This window comes from Chrysochloris asiatica, unplaced genomic scaffold (genome assembly GCF_000296735.1).
Source record: "Chrysochloris asiatica unplaced genomic scaffold, ChrAsi1.0 scaffold00067, whole genome shotgun sequence".
NCBI lineage: Eukaryota > Metazoa > Chordata > Mammalia > Afrosoricida > Chrysochloridae > Chrysochloris > Chrysochloris asiatica.
The window spans coordinates 14327011-14344137 of record NW_006408585.1 but is presented as its reverse complement, the minus strand read 5'-3'; the positions used below and the strand labels follow the sequence as shown (position 1 = coordinate 14344137).

General features: G+C 37.3%; 1 protein-coding gene across 1 annotated transcript in view; it reads right to left on the bottom strand.

The window, feature by feature from the left end:
• Positions 1–2381: 2381 nt before the first annotated feature.
• Positions 2382–17127, bottom strand: part of DLGAP5 (discs, large (Drosophila) homolog-associated protein 5) — a 54226-nt gene continuing 39480 nt past the window's right edge. The window contains exons 15-20 of the mRNA XM_006864645.1: positions 13949–14144; positions 7008–7072; positions 6221–6453; positions 4120–4126; positions 3336–3385; positions 2382–2522 (exon numbers count right to left, since the gene is read on the bottom strand). Coding sequence (XP_006864707.1) covers positions 2382–2522; positions 3336–3385; positions 4120–4126; positions 6221–6453; positions 7008–7072; positions 13949–14144 — 692 coding nt within the window. The remainder of the gene's footprint in view (positions 2523–3335; positions 3386–4119; positions 4127–6220; positions 6454–7007; positions 7073–13948; positions 14145–17127) is intronic.

Below are 17127 nucleotides of genomic sequence, written 5' to 3'. Positions count from 1 at the left end.
TATTCTTATTCAAGTTATTTTTTGAAAGAAGGGAGTAAGAGTAAATGCTACTTTCAAATGATCCCTGCTCTTTTAGAGTTTTATAAAAACCAAAAGATGCTTTAGGGAGATCACTCTCATGTTCTTGTTTAATGAAGTGTTATATTGTCAGTAAATGAGAAGAGTAAAAAAAAAAAAAAAAACATGATTCACAGATGACTCATGATCAATAGACAATTATTGTTAGCATTCTGGTATTTTTCTTTTCATCGTTTTAAATTCTATTTTTTCTCTAAACTGTTTCATTGCTTTCAAATGAACATTTGATACTATTATGATTCTTTTGGGTTTTTATGAAATCTCAAGATGTACAGATAAAACTCAAGTAACTTATTTTTAAGTCAGCTTCAAAAATTTAATTGTTCTTATTTGTCAAAATGCTTAGAGCATCTTTCTGGCCTTATTACCAGCAATCTTAAAGGTTAATAAAATGTCAAAACTAGGAGTGGTCACACCACTTCATTTGATAAAAGACTGGAATATTGTATTTTCTATTATTGTTTCTATAATGCCTTCTTCTCAAATATGTTAAACTGCCAGTTGTCACAGATTGGGTTTGTTCTGTAAGAGGGAGTGTTTGCAATCTCCACCTGTAGGAGCAGACAGTACAGGACTGGGCAGCGGGTAGCTGAGCAGTGAGACCTCAGCCTACCCTGCCCTGGGGATGAAGCTGGCATGACCCTGCAGAGCTGTCGTGGGATGGGTATCAGCAGCTCTCTTAGTCACTGAATCCACTTCCCAAGGGACAGAGTGTAACCTTGGGTAAGGTGGCTCTCAGGCTGAGGCAGTTCTTAATATGGGATGACAGAATCTGAGGGAGTAAGTCCTTCAGTCCTAAAGAAGGAGCTGGGCAGCACATAACAGTACATTTCAAAAATACAGTATTTCTTACCCTAACATTCTGGTCTCTCAACTCTTTTTACTCATGTGATCACAGAGAAAACAAGCTCTGGAGACAAGAGAACTTGGCTTACATCCTATTTTCTAGGAATTTGACCTTGCGTAAAACTACGTACAAAAATTCTCTTTGGTTTCTTTGTCTATAAAATGGGTAGTATAATATATCTCTTATTAGATCTCTGTAATTATTAAATGAAATACTGTTTGCAGAGGGCTCACCAAATAGTAAGCCCTAAATAAATGGATATTGCTTTTCTTCCTATTTTGGAAAGACTATTCTACCTAAGCAGTTATGTAATTGTAAGTCTTGGCTTATTTTACAGCAAACTATTTCAGTAATTCATGGTCTTGGACCCTTAGAAAGCCCTATTCTTTATATATGTTTCTGTGTTCACCTGAATGATTCATCAATGGGCTATTAAAGCTGCTTTTACCTTCCATTAAGACGAGGCATTCTGAGCACCTTCTTCTCAGACAGCACTTTATCTAGTTTCTCCATAACCCATATAGACTTAGTGAGAAATGCCATCTTTCCCACAAGTCTAATACATCTTCCTTTGACAAGAAATGTACAGGATTTTTCTTTTATTTGAAAAGCCCCACTCTTATTGGTGCTGTCCACAAAATATCTGCTTATTTGGTGAATGCCTTTAACCCTTGGCTCATTTTAAGAAATCACTGGACCCATATACTCTGGGTTTAGAGTATCAAACCCTGCAGTTTAGAGTTTTGAAAGAGAAACTATTTCAAGTACATTAAGTGACTGACAGAAATACCCTCTTGAAGAGAATTTCATCAATCATGTCAGAGAAAATGAAAAAAGGTGTACCACATTAATATAAGATACAAATAAAAGGAGAAACAGCAAGGGGAAAGAATTTATGAGAACTCTGCACTGTCTAAAGCACTATTCCTATAAACATAAAACTGCTCCCCAAAAGAAAGTATATTAAGAAACAAAAAGAGAATAATGGCCACCTTTAATCAATTAGTAATCTGAAACTAGTAAATAAACTAACTTCAGAATATGGAAAGATCCACTAAAGAAATGCAATACACAATGGGAAATACAACGTGTGAAACTGTTCAACATTAACAGATATAAGAGTTTAAGAATATGATTTAAAAAGATTAACATAGTTCAACATCTAGTTTTACATTTTGATTAAGAATGCCCCATTAGTTCTAAGCAAATACATTTAGCTTTAAGCTTAAATTCTATGTGGATAGTAATGTACAAAATATTCCAACATCCCTTGAGAAATAGTATATCTAAGATACTTTGACAAACACGAAAGAATATTAGAACATCACGTGACAATATATAAATGGATTGAACAGACGTAAACACAAATTCATACTCTTCAAATTTTCAATATTCCTAAGACTGTATCACAGCCATTGGTAGTATGAAGAAAAAAATTCTGGATTTACTTTTAAATTCAAACTTCTTCTGGTTGTCCTCTACTGAGGGGCCTTAGAGGTGAAAAGGCAATCAGATTACCACCAAAGGAAATGTGCCGGGCATGTTCTTGATGTCTCCTCTCCAGCTGAGTCAACGGGTTACTGCCATTTGAGTCTGGCTAGAGTAGGAAAATTAAAATAACCGTTAAGAGTTTCACTAATTAAGTCTTTAACATTGCTAGTTACTAGTGAGTTCATTAATAAAGTAAACAACTTTTTATAATAGTACAACATGAATTAACAAATCCATTAAAAATAATCATACCACTTTGCAAGAGATACGTTTAAAATACATAGTTTTTTTTTTTTTTTTAATTGAAAAGTTTATTAGGAATACATGCTTAAAAAGAGGTGATTAGTAATACAAAAGTGGACACAGGCAGTTTATGCATATTCTATTCACTATTATTCACTGGGAGTTCTGGTGTGGTGCTGCGGGATGTGTTGGACCGCAAGGTTCGTTTGAACTGCAAGATTGGTGGTTAAAACTCATGGGTTAGTCCTTAGAAGCCCTATACAGGGTCTTTATAAGTCAACGGCACTTAACAACAACATCATCCATTTAACAGCACTAAATAGGCACAGGCATTTCACTAGAGTGTGATCCTGTTGGGATCCTTCCACCCTGGCCCCTTGCCTCCCCCTTCAGTCAATAAACCACATACTAGATATCTGAGGCAGTCAACCAAACTGCAGTCACAAACTTGACACATAAATCATACATGGAAATGAATCTTCAGGGTTTAATGTTAAACCATGTAGTATTTAAAAGTATATACACATAGAAGGGTTTGCCTATCTTGAAAAATGAATAATCAGATTTCAGAGCAAGCAACATAATGGCAAGAAACACCATCCACAAATGTAAAAGTGAGTAATATTCATTCTCTAAAAGAAGCCTGGGCTATAAAGAAAATTATTTGGAGACTTACTGAATCAAGAAGATGACATTCAGCAGTGAGAATTTTATTATCAAACAGTACTGAAAAACAAAAACATAATGGTTACAGCAGAGGTTCCGCACATCAAATGCTAAGATGCAAACAGGACTCACTTTAGGCTACAAAGGAGAGCTCAAGGCACAGCAGGTCGGCACTGCAAACCCACCATGTGCTAAGTGGAAGACAAATACGGCAGCCAATTTCCATAAATATTTACAACCATGGACACCCTAAACATGGACAGTTCGACTCTGTCCTAAATGGTGAGTCAGTCAAGGTGATGGCAATGACCTTTTGTTTCCCTCTCCAAGGCTATACTGTAACATTTTTTAAATGTAGTTAAATTCCTTACTAATTCTTATTTTTAAGTATTAAAAGAGTATTCTCTACACCAATCTCATGCTTGTTATGTTAGAGATACTTACAAAAATGCTAGGTGAAAAACACAGGTGAAGGACAGGTCAAAGTTGTTGTTGTTAGGTGTTGTCAAGTTGGTTCTGACTCATAACAACCCTACACACGTGTCCAAAGTACGAGAAACAGTCTCACCATCCTGGCTTCTAAGAAGCATACTGGCTGTGCTTCTCCAAACACAAATTTTTTTTGCTGACAGTTCATGGTACTTTCTAATTTTTTCTCCAACATCGTAATTCAAATACATTGATTTTTCTATGGCCTGCCTTATTCACTGTCCAACTTTCACATGCATACGAAGCCAATGAAAATACCATAGGCTTGGGGCTTGGGTCAGGCACACCTTAATCCTTAAACTGACAACTTTGCTTTTAAACACTTAAAAGTGGTCTTGAGAGGCCAATTTGGCTTTGATTTCTTGACTGCGGTTTTCATGAGTGTTGATTGTGGATCCAAGCAAAACGGAGTGTTTGGCAAGTTTGATCTTTTCTCCATTTATTATGATGTTATTAATTGGTCCAGTAGTGAGGATTTTTTTTTTCCTTGAACTTGAGATGTAATTTATACTGAAGTTTTTAATCTTCATCATTAAAGGTATTTTAAGCCCTCTTTGCTTCCAGCAAGCAAGATTACATCATGTGTATAATCACAGGTTGTTGCAGAGTCGTCCAATCCTGATACCACATTTTCCTTCATATGCTCCACTTTTTGGATTATCTGCTCAGTGGAATACAGCCCTGGTGCACACCTTTTCTGGTTTTAAGCCATTCCATATCCCCTTGCCTATTAGTCTATGCACAAGTTCCACATGAGCACAATTAAGTGTTCCAGAATATCCACTTTTCACAATGTTATCTAAAGCATGTCATGATCCACACAGTACAAAATCTTTGTATAGTCAATAAACACAAACTGCTTTCTGGTATTCTCTGCTTTCAACCATGATCCAACTAACATCCACAATAATATCCCTAGTTCCATGTTCTCTTCTGAATCTGGCTTGAATTTTTGACAGTTTCCTGTCGGTGTATATTACTGTTGCAACCCGTTAAAAATTATCTTCAGCAAATTTTACATGCATGTGATATTAATGATATTGTTAGATGAGTTTCACATTCCATTGGATCACCTCTCTTTGTAATGGGCACAGGTGTAGATCTCTTCCAACTGGTTGATCAAAGAGCTGTCTTGTAAATTTCTGGGTATAGATGAATGAGTGCCTCCAGTGCTGCATCTGTTTGTTGCAAGATTTACATTTTTATTTCACTGATTCCTGGAGACTTGTTTTACACCAATGACTTCAGTGCAACTTGGACTTCTTAAAAATCATTGGTTCTTAATCATATGACATCTCTTGAAACGGATGAGTATGAGTATGGACCATTTATATTTGGTACAGTGACTCTATTTCCTTCCATCTTGTTTTGATGCTTTCTGCATTATTCAATATTTTGCCCATAGAATCCTTCAATATTGCAACTTGAGGCTTGAATGTTTTTTTTTTCCAGTTTTTTCAGCTTGAGAAATGCTGAGTGTGTTCTTTCCTTTTGGTTCTCTAACTCTAGGTCTTTACACATTTCATTTTAACACTTGTCATCTCAAGGTGCCCTTTGAAATTTTCTGTTCGGCTCTTAACTTCCTCATTTCTTCTATTTGCATTGGCTTCTCTATGTTAAAGACCAATTTCAGAGTCTCTTCTGATGTCCAGTTTTCTTTCTTTCTTGTCTTTTTAATGACCTTTTGCTTTCTTCCTGTATGGTGTTCTTGATATTATCTCACAACTCTTCTGGTCTTACAGGCCACGGTTATGTTTTTTTATTTTACCGTAGGCCCCAGAGACCAATACCATAGAAGACAAGATGAAAATTACAGGTGAAATTGTGCACAAAAATAAAGAGCTGTTTCCTACTGCAGAACAATCATAACACAACAGTAGGAATTGGCATTAGGGAAATGAAACAGAATTTTGAAGAAAGGTCTGTGTATCTTAAAAAAAGCTATATAAATTCTGAATCTTGATCAACAGGAAGGGATCCCAAATACTTAAAAATAATGTAAAACATATACCTTGGGATGTGCAAAAGGTTAAACACTCAACTTACTAGCCAAAGGTGGGTGGATCCTACCCACCCAAAGGGGACTCAGAAGACACGCTTGGCGAAAGGTTTTAGCTGAACACGTAGGGTTGTCATGAGTCAGAATTGAATTGATGACAACTAACAATATCCTTACATGCAACTTGGATTAGTATCTTTACTGAAATTCTATTAGCTGTCCCTCAAGAGAAATGGGTGTAGTGTGGAGTGCTACAACATGAACTAATTCTTCTAAGATGTTTACTGTGGGTGTCCAATTCTTCATTCTTTGTTAGTACTCTGAAGTACTTACAAGGCTCCATAGATCAAATTCATTTATTAAAGAAATCCACATTTAAAGATAAAGATCTCACCTGATGGACATACGGAAATTTTGGTTTCTTCTTCCTGTGAGAAGTTACTTTGTGATGTTATATATTTTTCAGGGCTACTCATCATAGCATCTTGCGTTATAACGAAAGAATTCAGTTCCATTCCTTCCACGACATCTGAAATGTCGTCTATTTTTTTAATATTAATATTGTCTGCCACTTTGCCAGCAACTAGAGGCAAGTTCATTCTTTCAGTGGGTAAACAATCCATCTCAAAGTTTATCTTATCTGCATCCTAAAAGTAAAGATTAGGATTATATTTAATTATTCAAAATTGGAACAAATAGAAAACCTCTTATTACTATTAAAAGTAAAAATCGGCTGACATTATGAGCACAGGATAAAGAACATTGTAAATCCTATATTGCTTCCTGAACAATTAGTTCAAATAATATGACAGAAATAATATGGCTTACAGTTTCTCAGCCAGGATCAGAGGTTGGTAACACATTACTACTCAATTCTACCCTGTAATCTCAAAAGCAGTAGGAGACAATATGTAAATAAGCATGGTTGCATTCCAATAAAACTTTATTTACAATACTAGGGGCTGTAGACAGTCTGCCCCAGCTCTAGTTCACTGACTCCATAGTCATATGGATCCGAGGCAAGGAATAAAAGATGGTATAAAGGTTTCAAACAAGCCAAAAGCTTTTGTTAAATAAGAACTGTTATTCTGTATTGACTAATTTAGACCTCAAATTACAACTGCTGGCTGTTGTAAATGGAGTTACTATATCTAATGATATAACGGAGGTTTATCAAGTGCACTGGAATAGGACTCACATGGTTTACTTCAATTAAATGCTGTAATCCTGGACACTGGGCATCTTCTACCATGCTGTTTCTTAACAAGAAAAAAAGCAACATTATATTACTATATTGAGCATATTTTTATCTTTCATTTGTGTTTTGAGCCACTCCTTTATGTAACTGGTAGAAATGGATCAAAGATAGAATGTGATTCAAAATCAGGCCTGATTCAAAGAGACTGGTTTTGGATTTATGCCCTTACAAACTGAAAGCTCTCTTCTATAGAGAGTCCATAAGCTTGTTATTATGCTGATTAGTCAAGCTAACATACATCCACCAGCAATACGTTGAATCTCAGCCAAATTCAGTGTCACACATTAGGAAAAGGTCAGGATGAAGTTACCATCTGTGGGAGGTGTAAGCAACAACTCAATTATTTTATAACTAGAGTTTGCTATACAGTTACATGCTGTTCCATCTCCAGATTTATGTGTCCAGTAGGCTTGGCTTGGCTCCAGACTATTCTTTTATTTTACTCTTTACTCTTAAAGCGTTTTTCTTATCCTATTTTCAATGTATTTATTTTCCATAAACAGAAGCTATATAGGTAACTTTGATGCATTTGTGTGGAGGCAGTACTGTGTGGTAGAAAGAATGAAGGCAGCATCCAGTTTCAACAATTACAAGCTCTGTTTTCATAAAGATAAAAGCCAACAAAACCCTATATGGAGCTCAGCTCTATTGTAACCACGGGATCACCTAAGTTGGAGTTGACTTGATGACAACAGGTTTGGTGTTCTGGTTTGGGCTAAGTTACTAACTAACACACATCCAAAGTACATGAGACAAAGTCTTCTCATCTTTACTTTTAAGAACGTTCTGGCAGTACTTCTCACATCTCACATACTTTGGACATGTTATCAGGACCAATTCCTGGAAAAGGACATCATGCTTGATAATCTAGAGGGTCAGTGAATAAGAGGAAGACCCTCAGCAAGATGGATTGACACAGTGGCTGCAACAATGGGCTCAAACAGAATCGTATTTGTGAGGTTAGGAAGGTTGGTGCAGGTCTGGGTGATGTTTCATTCTGTTGTACATGGGGTCACTATGAATCAGAACCACCTTGAACACAATCTAACAACAACTAACTTTAAACCTCACATTTCTCAATTGAAAAATGAGCAATTAATACCTACCACACAAAGTTGTGTGGATTAAGTGAAATGATACGTGTTCAGGACTTGGATTTATGTCTAGCCCAGAATAGTTATTTAGTGCATATTAGCTCCTCCTTCTCTATACTCTGCCAGTTACCAAGACCTATTCTCAAGGTACTTTCTATAAAGGTTGGTACAAGACCTGTAAAGGAGGCATCAGCATTGTTGTTTTATAGATGATGACATGAAAGCTGTTAAGAAGTGAATTATGTCTCCCCCAAAATATGTGCTATAAGTCATAACCCTATGTCTATGGTTATAACCCTATCTGGGAATGGGCTCTTTGTTAGGCTAATGAGGCAGGATCTGTGTAGGGTGCGTATTAAGTCAATCTCTTATGAGATAAAAAAGAGATCAAACAAGCAAGTGAGGAAACAGAGAAAGGAGGGGGAAATCATGCCGTATCACATGAAGATCACCCATGAGTCACCCAACAGCACATGCCTTCCCCTATAGCTGGCGCCCTTCTCAGACTTCTAGCCGCCCAAACTGTGTGAGAGCAAGTTTGTTTGTTAAAGCCGCCTACCTACATTCCCGCTACAGCAGAGGCTAAGAGAACTAACTTGACTCAAAGTTTCGTAGCTAATGACTTACAGAGCTGGGTTTTAGTTCAGTTCTCTCAAAAAATGCAAGCTAAAGTCTATTTAATACCAAGGAGTCCTGGTGTGGTGCTGTGGCTCATGTGCTGGACTGCTGAACAGCAAAGTAGGTTTGAACTGCAAAGTCAGCAGTTCAAGCTCACCAGCTGCTCCTCAGAAACCCTATACAGGGTTGTTATGGTACAGAACCAACTCGATGACACTTAAGAACATTTAATACCAACGAACACCATGTTACTTATTTTCCTCATAATTCTGCAGAATTTACTTTGCCTTTCTAAATGGAATGATTTATCAACCAGAAAAATCAAGCCTCTGCTTTCTTATTTATAAAACGGAAGTGTTGCTTAAGCATTGTTATTATTGTTGTTAAGTGCTGTTGAGTTGACTCTGACCCATAGTGGACTGGTGAGCTTGAACCACCAACCTTGCAGTTCAAACAGCTTTGCAGTCTGGTGCATTAACCCACAGTGCCAGACCAGGACTAGAGTCACTTAAATTCAATTAAAAATTTTTATCAGTATTGTGTAATCCCACTTATTCTATACCAAGAAAGAGTAGGAAGGAGTAGTAGACTGCTTCTGAATAATTACCCACTGAAATCCGATGATTAACACCAGAACATTGTCAGATACATTGCAGAAGATGAACCCTTCAGGTTGGAAGGCAATTAAAGTATGACTGGGAAAGAGCAGCCCGCTCAAAGTAGATTTTGAGACCTTCTCAAAATGGGCACAATTCAAAATGGGAATAAATAGCTGCAGAGATCAATTAATAATTGATATGTGGAATGTACAAAGTATGAATCCAGGAAAATTGTAAGTCTTTAAAAATTAAATGGAACACATAAACACGCATGAGTGAATTAAAATGGACTAACATTGGCCATTCGGAATCAGAATGGTGTCACATTTATTAAAAAGTGTGTTTTAAGATCTATCTTTAAGTATAATGCTGTGTGTGATAGAATATCCATTTGCCTACAATTAAGACCAATTATTACCACTAGCATTAAATTTATGCTCAAACCACTAGAGCCAGTGATGAAATTGAAGAATTCTGCCAATTTCTTCAGTCTGAAATTGATCAAACATGCAGTCAAATGCATTCACAATTACTTGTGATTAGATTGTGAACGTTGGAAACAAAGGAGAATTAGTAGTTGAAAACTATAGCCTTGGTGATAGAAATGATGTTGGAGATAGCATGATAGAAATTCGCTAGACTATATTCCTATTTTTCCCCCTAACAACACAAATAGTGACTATACATGTGGACCTTATCAAATGGAATACATAGAAAGCAAATTGACTATATCTGTGGCAAGAGACAATGGAGAAGCTCAAGATCATCAGTGAAGACTATGCCAGGAGTTGACTATAGAAAAGACCATCAATTGGTCATGTGTAAGTTCAGGAAAAAACTGAAGAAAATGAAAATAAATCTATAAGAGCTAAAATACGACCTTGAGTATATCCCACATGAATTTAGATGCCAATTTGAGAACAGATTTGATGCATTAGACACTAATGACTGAAAGCCAGAGAGTTGTGGGATGACATCAAGAACATCATTAAAGGTCATTAAAAAGACAGGAAAAAGAAAATATCAAAATGGATGTCAGAAAAGACTCTGAAACTTGCCCTTGAACGTAGAGAAGCTAGAATGATTGGAAGAAATGCTGAAGTAAAAGAGCTGGACAGAAAATTTCAAAGGGCAGTTTGAGAAGACAAAGTGAAGTATGATAATAAAATGTGCAAAGACCTGGAGACAGAAAACCAAAAGGGAACATGCTCAGCATTTCTCAAGCCGAAAGAATGGAAGAAAACACTTGAAGTCTTCACTTGCAATATTGAAGGATTCTATGGAGAAAATACTGAATGATGTAAAAAGCATCAGTAAAGATGGAAGGACTACAGAGTCACTGTACCCAAAAGAACTGGTTGATGTTCCATCATTTCAAGAATTATCACATGGGATTCCCGGCAAGAGAGTGGACTATACAGTCACACTACACAGACCCTCTACAAAAGACAGGCAACACAAAATGAAACAGACACAGATGAAAATCCTGGGAGGCTGAACTTCAGAGGAAAGGTTAGAGAAATGGCTTGAGTGCTTACTAGAAGATGAGCAGCAGATGACAAGAGAGGGAGACTAACTGGTGAATGGCCGACCACTCAGCTCAACTGTATTGAGTAGCTATGGAGACAGAAAGTGGCCTGGCAGGGCAGATTCACACAGGTGACAGGAAAAGTGTGATTCCTTCTTTTTCCCCATGCTCCCCTGGAGACCATAGGTGGGACCAGCTCCCACCCTCAGGCACTCCCAGGGTCAAACCTATTTTTCGAAACTTGGAGCCATGCGGTTGGGACAAATTTCTAAAAACAGCTTACCTAACTAACACAGACTTTACAAAACTTGAAGCAGCCTATAACAAGAGAGGAGTCCTGGTGTGATGCTGTAAGTTAAGAACGTGACAGCTAACCACAAGGTTGGCGGTTCAAACCAACCAGCCACTCCTTGGAAACCCTATTTACAGTAATTTTATGATTCAGAATTGACTCAACTGACACTTAACAAGATAAGAAATTGATCAAATCATTTAAAAACAAAACCAAAGCCTCCCAACAACAAAAAAAGTTCAGGCCCATTTGGCTATACTGGCGAATTCTACTGAACGTTCAGAGAGTAACTGATACCATTCTAGTCAATGTATTACAGAATATAGAAAAGGATGGAAAACTCTGAAATTCATTTTATGAAGAAAGCATAACTCAATACCAAAATTAGGAAATTAGGAAAAGACAGCACTAAAAAAGATCAGTATCTCTCATGAACATAGATCCAAAAATTCTCAACAAAATCATAGCCAATAGAATTCAACGATGTAACACATCATAGACAAGACAAAGTGCCAAAGTTCATTAAATGGGGAAGAGGTAGTCACTTCAACAAATGGACTGACAAAATTGGAATTCCATCTACAAAAAAATGAAACAAGATCCATGTCTCACACCATTTACAAAAATGAACTCAACATGGATTAAATATCTAAAAATAAAGCCCAGAACTTGAAAAAATAGGGACATAGGGCCCTGGCACATGGTAAATAGTATCAAACATAATTGACAACACACAAGCAGAAGACAAAACAGGTGACAAGGACTCCTAAAAATTAAGACACTTATGTGCATCAAAGGATTTCACCAAAAGAGTAAAAGGAGAGCCCACAGAGTTGGAAAAATGTTTGGCAACAACCTATCAGACAAAGGAGGACTTTCCAAAGTTTATTTGTTGTTGTACCTGTTGAATAGTCTTAATCCAATTAAAAAATGGGCAGAGGACATGAACCAAAGAAGGTATTTAGGTGTGGCCAACAAATATTAGAAGAAATGCTCATGAGCCTTGAGCCTTGGTCATTAGAGAGATGCAATCAAAACAACAATGAGATATTATCTTCTTGCTGTCAAGTTCAGTTATGTGGGTTCAGACTCTTAGTGACTCTGTATAGGGCTTCTGAGGCTTTAAAAATCTTTGCAGGACCAAGAAACCTCATTTTTTTTTCTGGGGGACGACTGGTAGGCTCAAACCGCGGAACTGTGGTTTGCAGTCCAGTACTTATTGTATGGAGCCAGATAGCATCTTGTTGTTAAGTACTGTTGAGTCAGTTCCGACTCATAGCAACCCTACACAGGGGTTCTGAGGAGTGGGGGGCTGACAGGTTTGAACCATTGACCTTGTGGCTAGAAGTTTGTTGCTTCCCACACTAGGACTTCAGCTTACTCTAGCATTAATAGCAGAGTTCAATAAAACAGAAAACAACAAATATGCTGGTGAGGACATGGACAGACTGGGACCTTCCAACACTGCTAGTGGGACTGTAAAATGGTGCAACCACTATGGAAAACAGCATGATGCTTTTTCAAAAAGTTGGAAATAGAAATACCTTATGACCCAGCAATCCCTCTATTTGGTATATATCCTTAAGAAATAAAAGCCGTGACATGAATAAATAAAATGCACACCCATGTTCATTGCAAAAACATGGAGCAAATAGCAAAAAGATGGAGACAGCCTAAATGCCCATCAGCAGAAGAATGATTAAACAAACTTTGATACATACTCACAATGGAATACTACAAAATGTTAATGAATACATATGAACCTATAAAACACTTCACAATATGGATGAACTTGGAGGATGCTGAGTGAAATCACAATCACAAAAGGACACATATTGTATGAGACCACTGTTGTAAAAAGTTAAGAAAATGCTTTCTTGATAAAAGAAACATTCTAGGATGGTTACTGGGAGCAGGGAATTATTCACAGGCTAGAGGGCAGACACATGTTAACAAATGTTGACATATTTGACTTATGGTGTTGGAGAAAGCACCATGGACTGGCAAAAGAAAAAAATATATCTGTCTTGGAAGGAGCACAGCAGTAAGTCTTGGTCTCTTGTTCTTTGTTTATCTTGGCAGGAGGGACCAGCACAAGAAGACATCGTACTTAGTTCAGTGGAGAGTCAATGAAAAAGAGGAAGACCCCTCACAAAATTTATTGACACACTAGAAGCCAACAACAGATTCAAATACAACTGTAAGGAGGGTGCAGGAATGGACAATGTTTCATATTGTTGTGCACAGGGTAAGCTGAGTCAGATTTGGCTCCACAGCACCTAACAACAAGATCAACAGGGTCATGTAGGAAGAGGAAATGGGGAGCTATTGTTTTCACACATGTGGTTCTGCTGTAGTGCTGTGGGATAAGTGCTGAACTGCAAAGCAAAAGGTGGTTGCTTCAAACCCACATGGTACTCCTTGGAAACACTATACAGGGTGTCACTTTAATTTGACGGCATGTAACAACAACAAGAAGTAGTGATGGTTGTACACAAGATGAATGCTAATTAATGTCAATGAATTGTACAATTAAGCACAATAAAATGCTCAAAAATATTATTATGTATACGAGGGGTTTTCAAAAAGTTCATGGAAAACTTGCTTTATCTTTTCATTCTATTTATCACGAACTGTTAGAAGCCTCCTCAGATATATCTGGCACATCTTACCAGCTGAACATTTTTTGAAATAGTACTTAAAGTCAGCATACAGTTAAAGTCTTATCAACTTGTTAAATAAATACCTGTTGTCAGGAGTATTTGAAAACAAAATCTTATCAACACTTTGTTGTTCACTTCTGGTACTCTGAAGAGCATGATTTTCTGGTGCCGTAGTTTGCCTTAGAAGGTTCATCTCAGCCCTACTCTGAGACATAGTTTTGCTGACAGATTTAGGTGTTCTAAGTCTTTGAGAACGACGCTCAGAAGAGATAGAAAGACCTAGAAGATGAGAGAAATCAACTCAACATCAAAATAATTTTTCATTCATGATTATGAATAATGCAAATTCTTCAAATCCTCTGTGAAAACTAGTCTTTCTCTTGACAAATAAGATTTTTTTAAGTCAAATGTCCAGACTTTATCTAGTAAAGATACTACTGAATACACACATAAGACTGCTTTCTCTCTATATCCCACTAGTATGAGATTAACAAAGGAAGCTAAAGAGACAAGAACAGTTTTGAAAGCTTTAATGCAGATGGGTGAGTGCTATAATACTTAGCAGATCCAAGAAAGTGGATTCTATGCCTCTAGTGCAGAAAGATGAGAATAAACCCAGATATGAGAATAAATACCAGAGAACTCTGAATTGGTGGCCTCAAGTATCTCTGAAAGTGGGACTAAAAATCGGAATACTGTTTCAGAGTCAGTTTAAAAAACAATTAGAGCCTCTGCATCCATTCCTTCCTCATTCTGCACAGTAGGGGAGCGGTCTACACACCTCCTCCTCCCTGCCCTCCACATACCATCAATCAGAAAACTAGAAGCTTCTTTCCTAAAAAAGGTAAAACAGAGGGTCTCTGGGGATACTAGGTACAGTTGAGAGAAGAGGATTAAGCACACATTTCACACACAAACTGTTGGGACATTCAGTTTTCTTTTCCTACTTGACTCCTAAAACACTGGCAGTGGATTGGTTGAAAAAAATACTCAAATATAGTGATGTATAGAATGCCAGTATAATGCTGCGAGGGTTTCCGAGGAGCTGTTGAGCTTGAACCTTGTGGTTAGCAATCCAGTGCTTATCCTACAGTGCACTTATGAAACAAGTACTGAATGGTGGCATAAGAAAATCCAGAGGATGAGAAAGACCTCTTAAAAATTAACAGCATGACACCAAAATAACCAAACTCACTGTCATCAATTCGACTCCGACTCATAGCCACCCTGTATAGGACGGAGCAGAACTGAACCATAAGGCTTCCAAGACTGCAAATCTTTGAGGAACAGACAGCTTCATCTTTCTCCTGCAGAGCAACTGGTGGGCTTGAACTGCCAACCTTACAAGTTAACAGTCCAAAGCTTAGCCTACAGTGCCACCAGGGCTCCTTTAAAAACATGAAAGCCAACAGAAAATATGAGAAAATCTCCCAGGAAGTTTAAATACTAACAACAACAACCAAAAAAAAGTTCATATATAGTCAGTTTATACCAAGAGAAAATATGTGGTTGAAATAAAACTTGGGACAAATCAAGGAGAGAAAATAAAGGACTTATTCAAGAAAAATGATGTACCTGTTTAGGTAAACGTGGTAAGCAACCTAAAATACCATCAAAACTGAAATCATTGTCTCTGGGGAGTGGAAAATGAGATGAGAGTTTCCTTCAAGACTACTATTTTGTAACTAGGTTCGCAAGAAGTATATGGTCGGTAACTAATTTATTCTTGTTAGGTGCCATAGAGTCTCTGACTCATAGCAACGCTATCTAGAATTTCAAAGGAGTGGCTGGAGAGTATGAACTGTCAACCTTGTTGTTCAACAGTCCAGTGGTTTTCCTACAAGTGCCAACCAGGACTTCTCAATAACTAATAATATTAAAAGACACAGTTTGCCACAAACCTCCATCTCCCCATCCACAGAGCTGAGGTGGGTACATGAAAGTATAGATGAGGTTGTAACATCCCTGGGAAGTAAGTACCTAAGAATCATGTTATTAGTAATTGGGAACTTAGTGAATATCTAAGCTAAGCAGCTAACAGTAAAGGAAACAAACCAAAAACACACCAGGAACAATACCTAAACAGACAAGTGAGGTTAGAATATACTTGAGGTGATAAATTTACATTGAAATGTAAGGATTCGATAGCTACTCAGGTTTGGTGCTGTAGGATGAGCACTGAGTCACAAAGTTGATTAAAACCAAATGGTCGCTGGTTCAAACTCACCAGCTGCTCCCTAGAAAGCCTTTACAGGGTCACTATGAGTTGGAAACAACTTGATGCCCCTAAACAGTAACAAGAACTCTGGTTTATTTCCAGAAAAGTTTCCAGTGAACAGAAATAATGGGAGAAAATAGCCCTTTAGTTGACTGGCACAACTATAATCCCTGTTCTATGACTTATAATACAACCAGAAGTAGGAAATCATAAGAAGGTCTTCTTGAAGTCTTAAAAACTGATTTCACTTGAAATGAGGAAATCAGTGTCCTCACTTTTCAAAAGATATAAGCAAATATTTTAATACAAATGAAAATAAAACCAAACACCACTTTCATTAACCTTCATTTTAAAGCACAGTTCAAAAAGTAATCCCTTTTCATCTTAAATCCTAATTCAACTTCTAACTGTAGGACCTGGATAAAATCATTTCACTTCTCATGCTTCATTCAACCATTTCCCTTCTTCTTGGGACCTGTGACTTGACCTCATAGGCTTGAAGGGTCAGGCAGTAAGAAGAGATGCAGTATCACTTCAAAAATACAAAAGCAGTTTTAGAAGACAGGTTACACTTAAGCAATCTGATCATGGTGGTGGTGGTGGATATGTGCCGTGGAGTCGGTTCCAACTCACAGTGACAGGGTTTCCGAGGCTGTAAATCTTTACGGGAGTACAAAGCCTCATCTTTCTCCGGCGGAACAGCTGGCAGTTTTGAACTGCCGACCTTGAGGTTCACAGCCCGGTTCGTAACCACTAAACTAATTTGTGCGTGTGTGTGAGTGAGCACATAGCCCATCTTCAAGAAATCACACAGTTTATATCTATTTAAACTACCCATTAAAATGATTTCTTACTTCTGAGCCCCTTTCCCCCACGAAATATTTCTCTTTAAAAGTGTCTGCATGAAAAAAGCTAAAGTGGATAGAGAGAAATACTTTTAAATGATGGTATATGGAGGGGATTATAATCAATGTAATGAAACAAGTTATAGGAATTGTTGAATGTGAAACTGATGATGTGCCCTGTAAACTTTCACTCAATCCA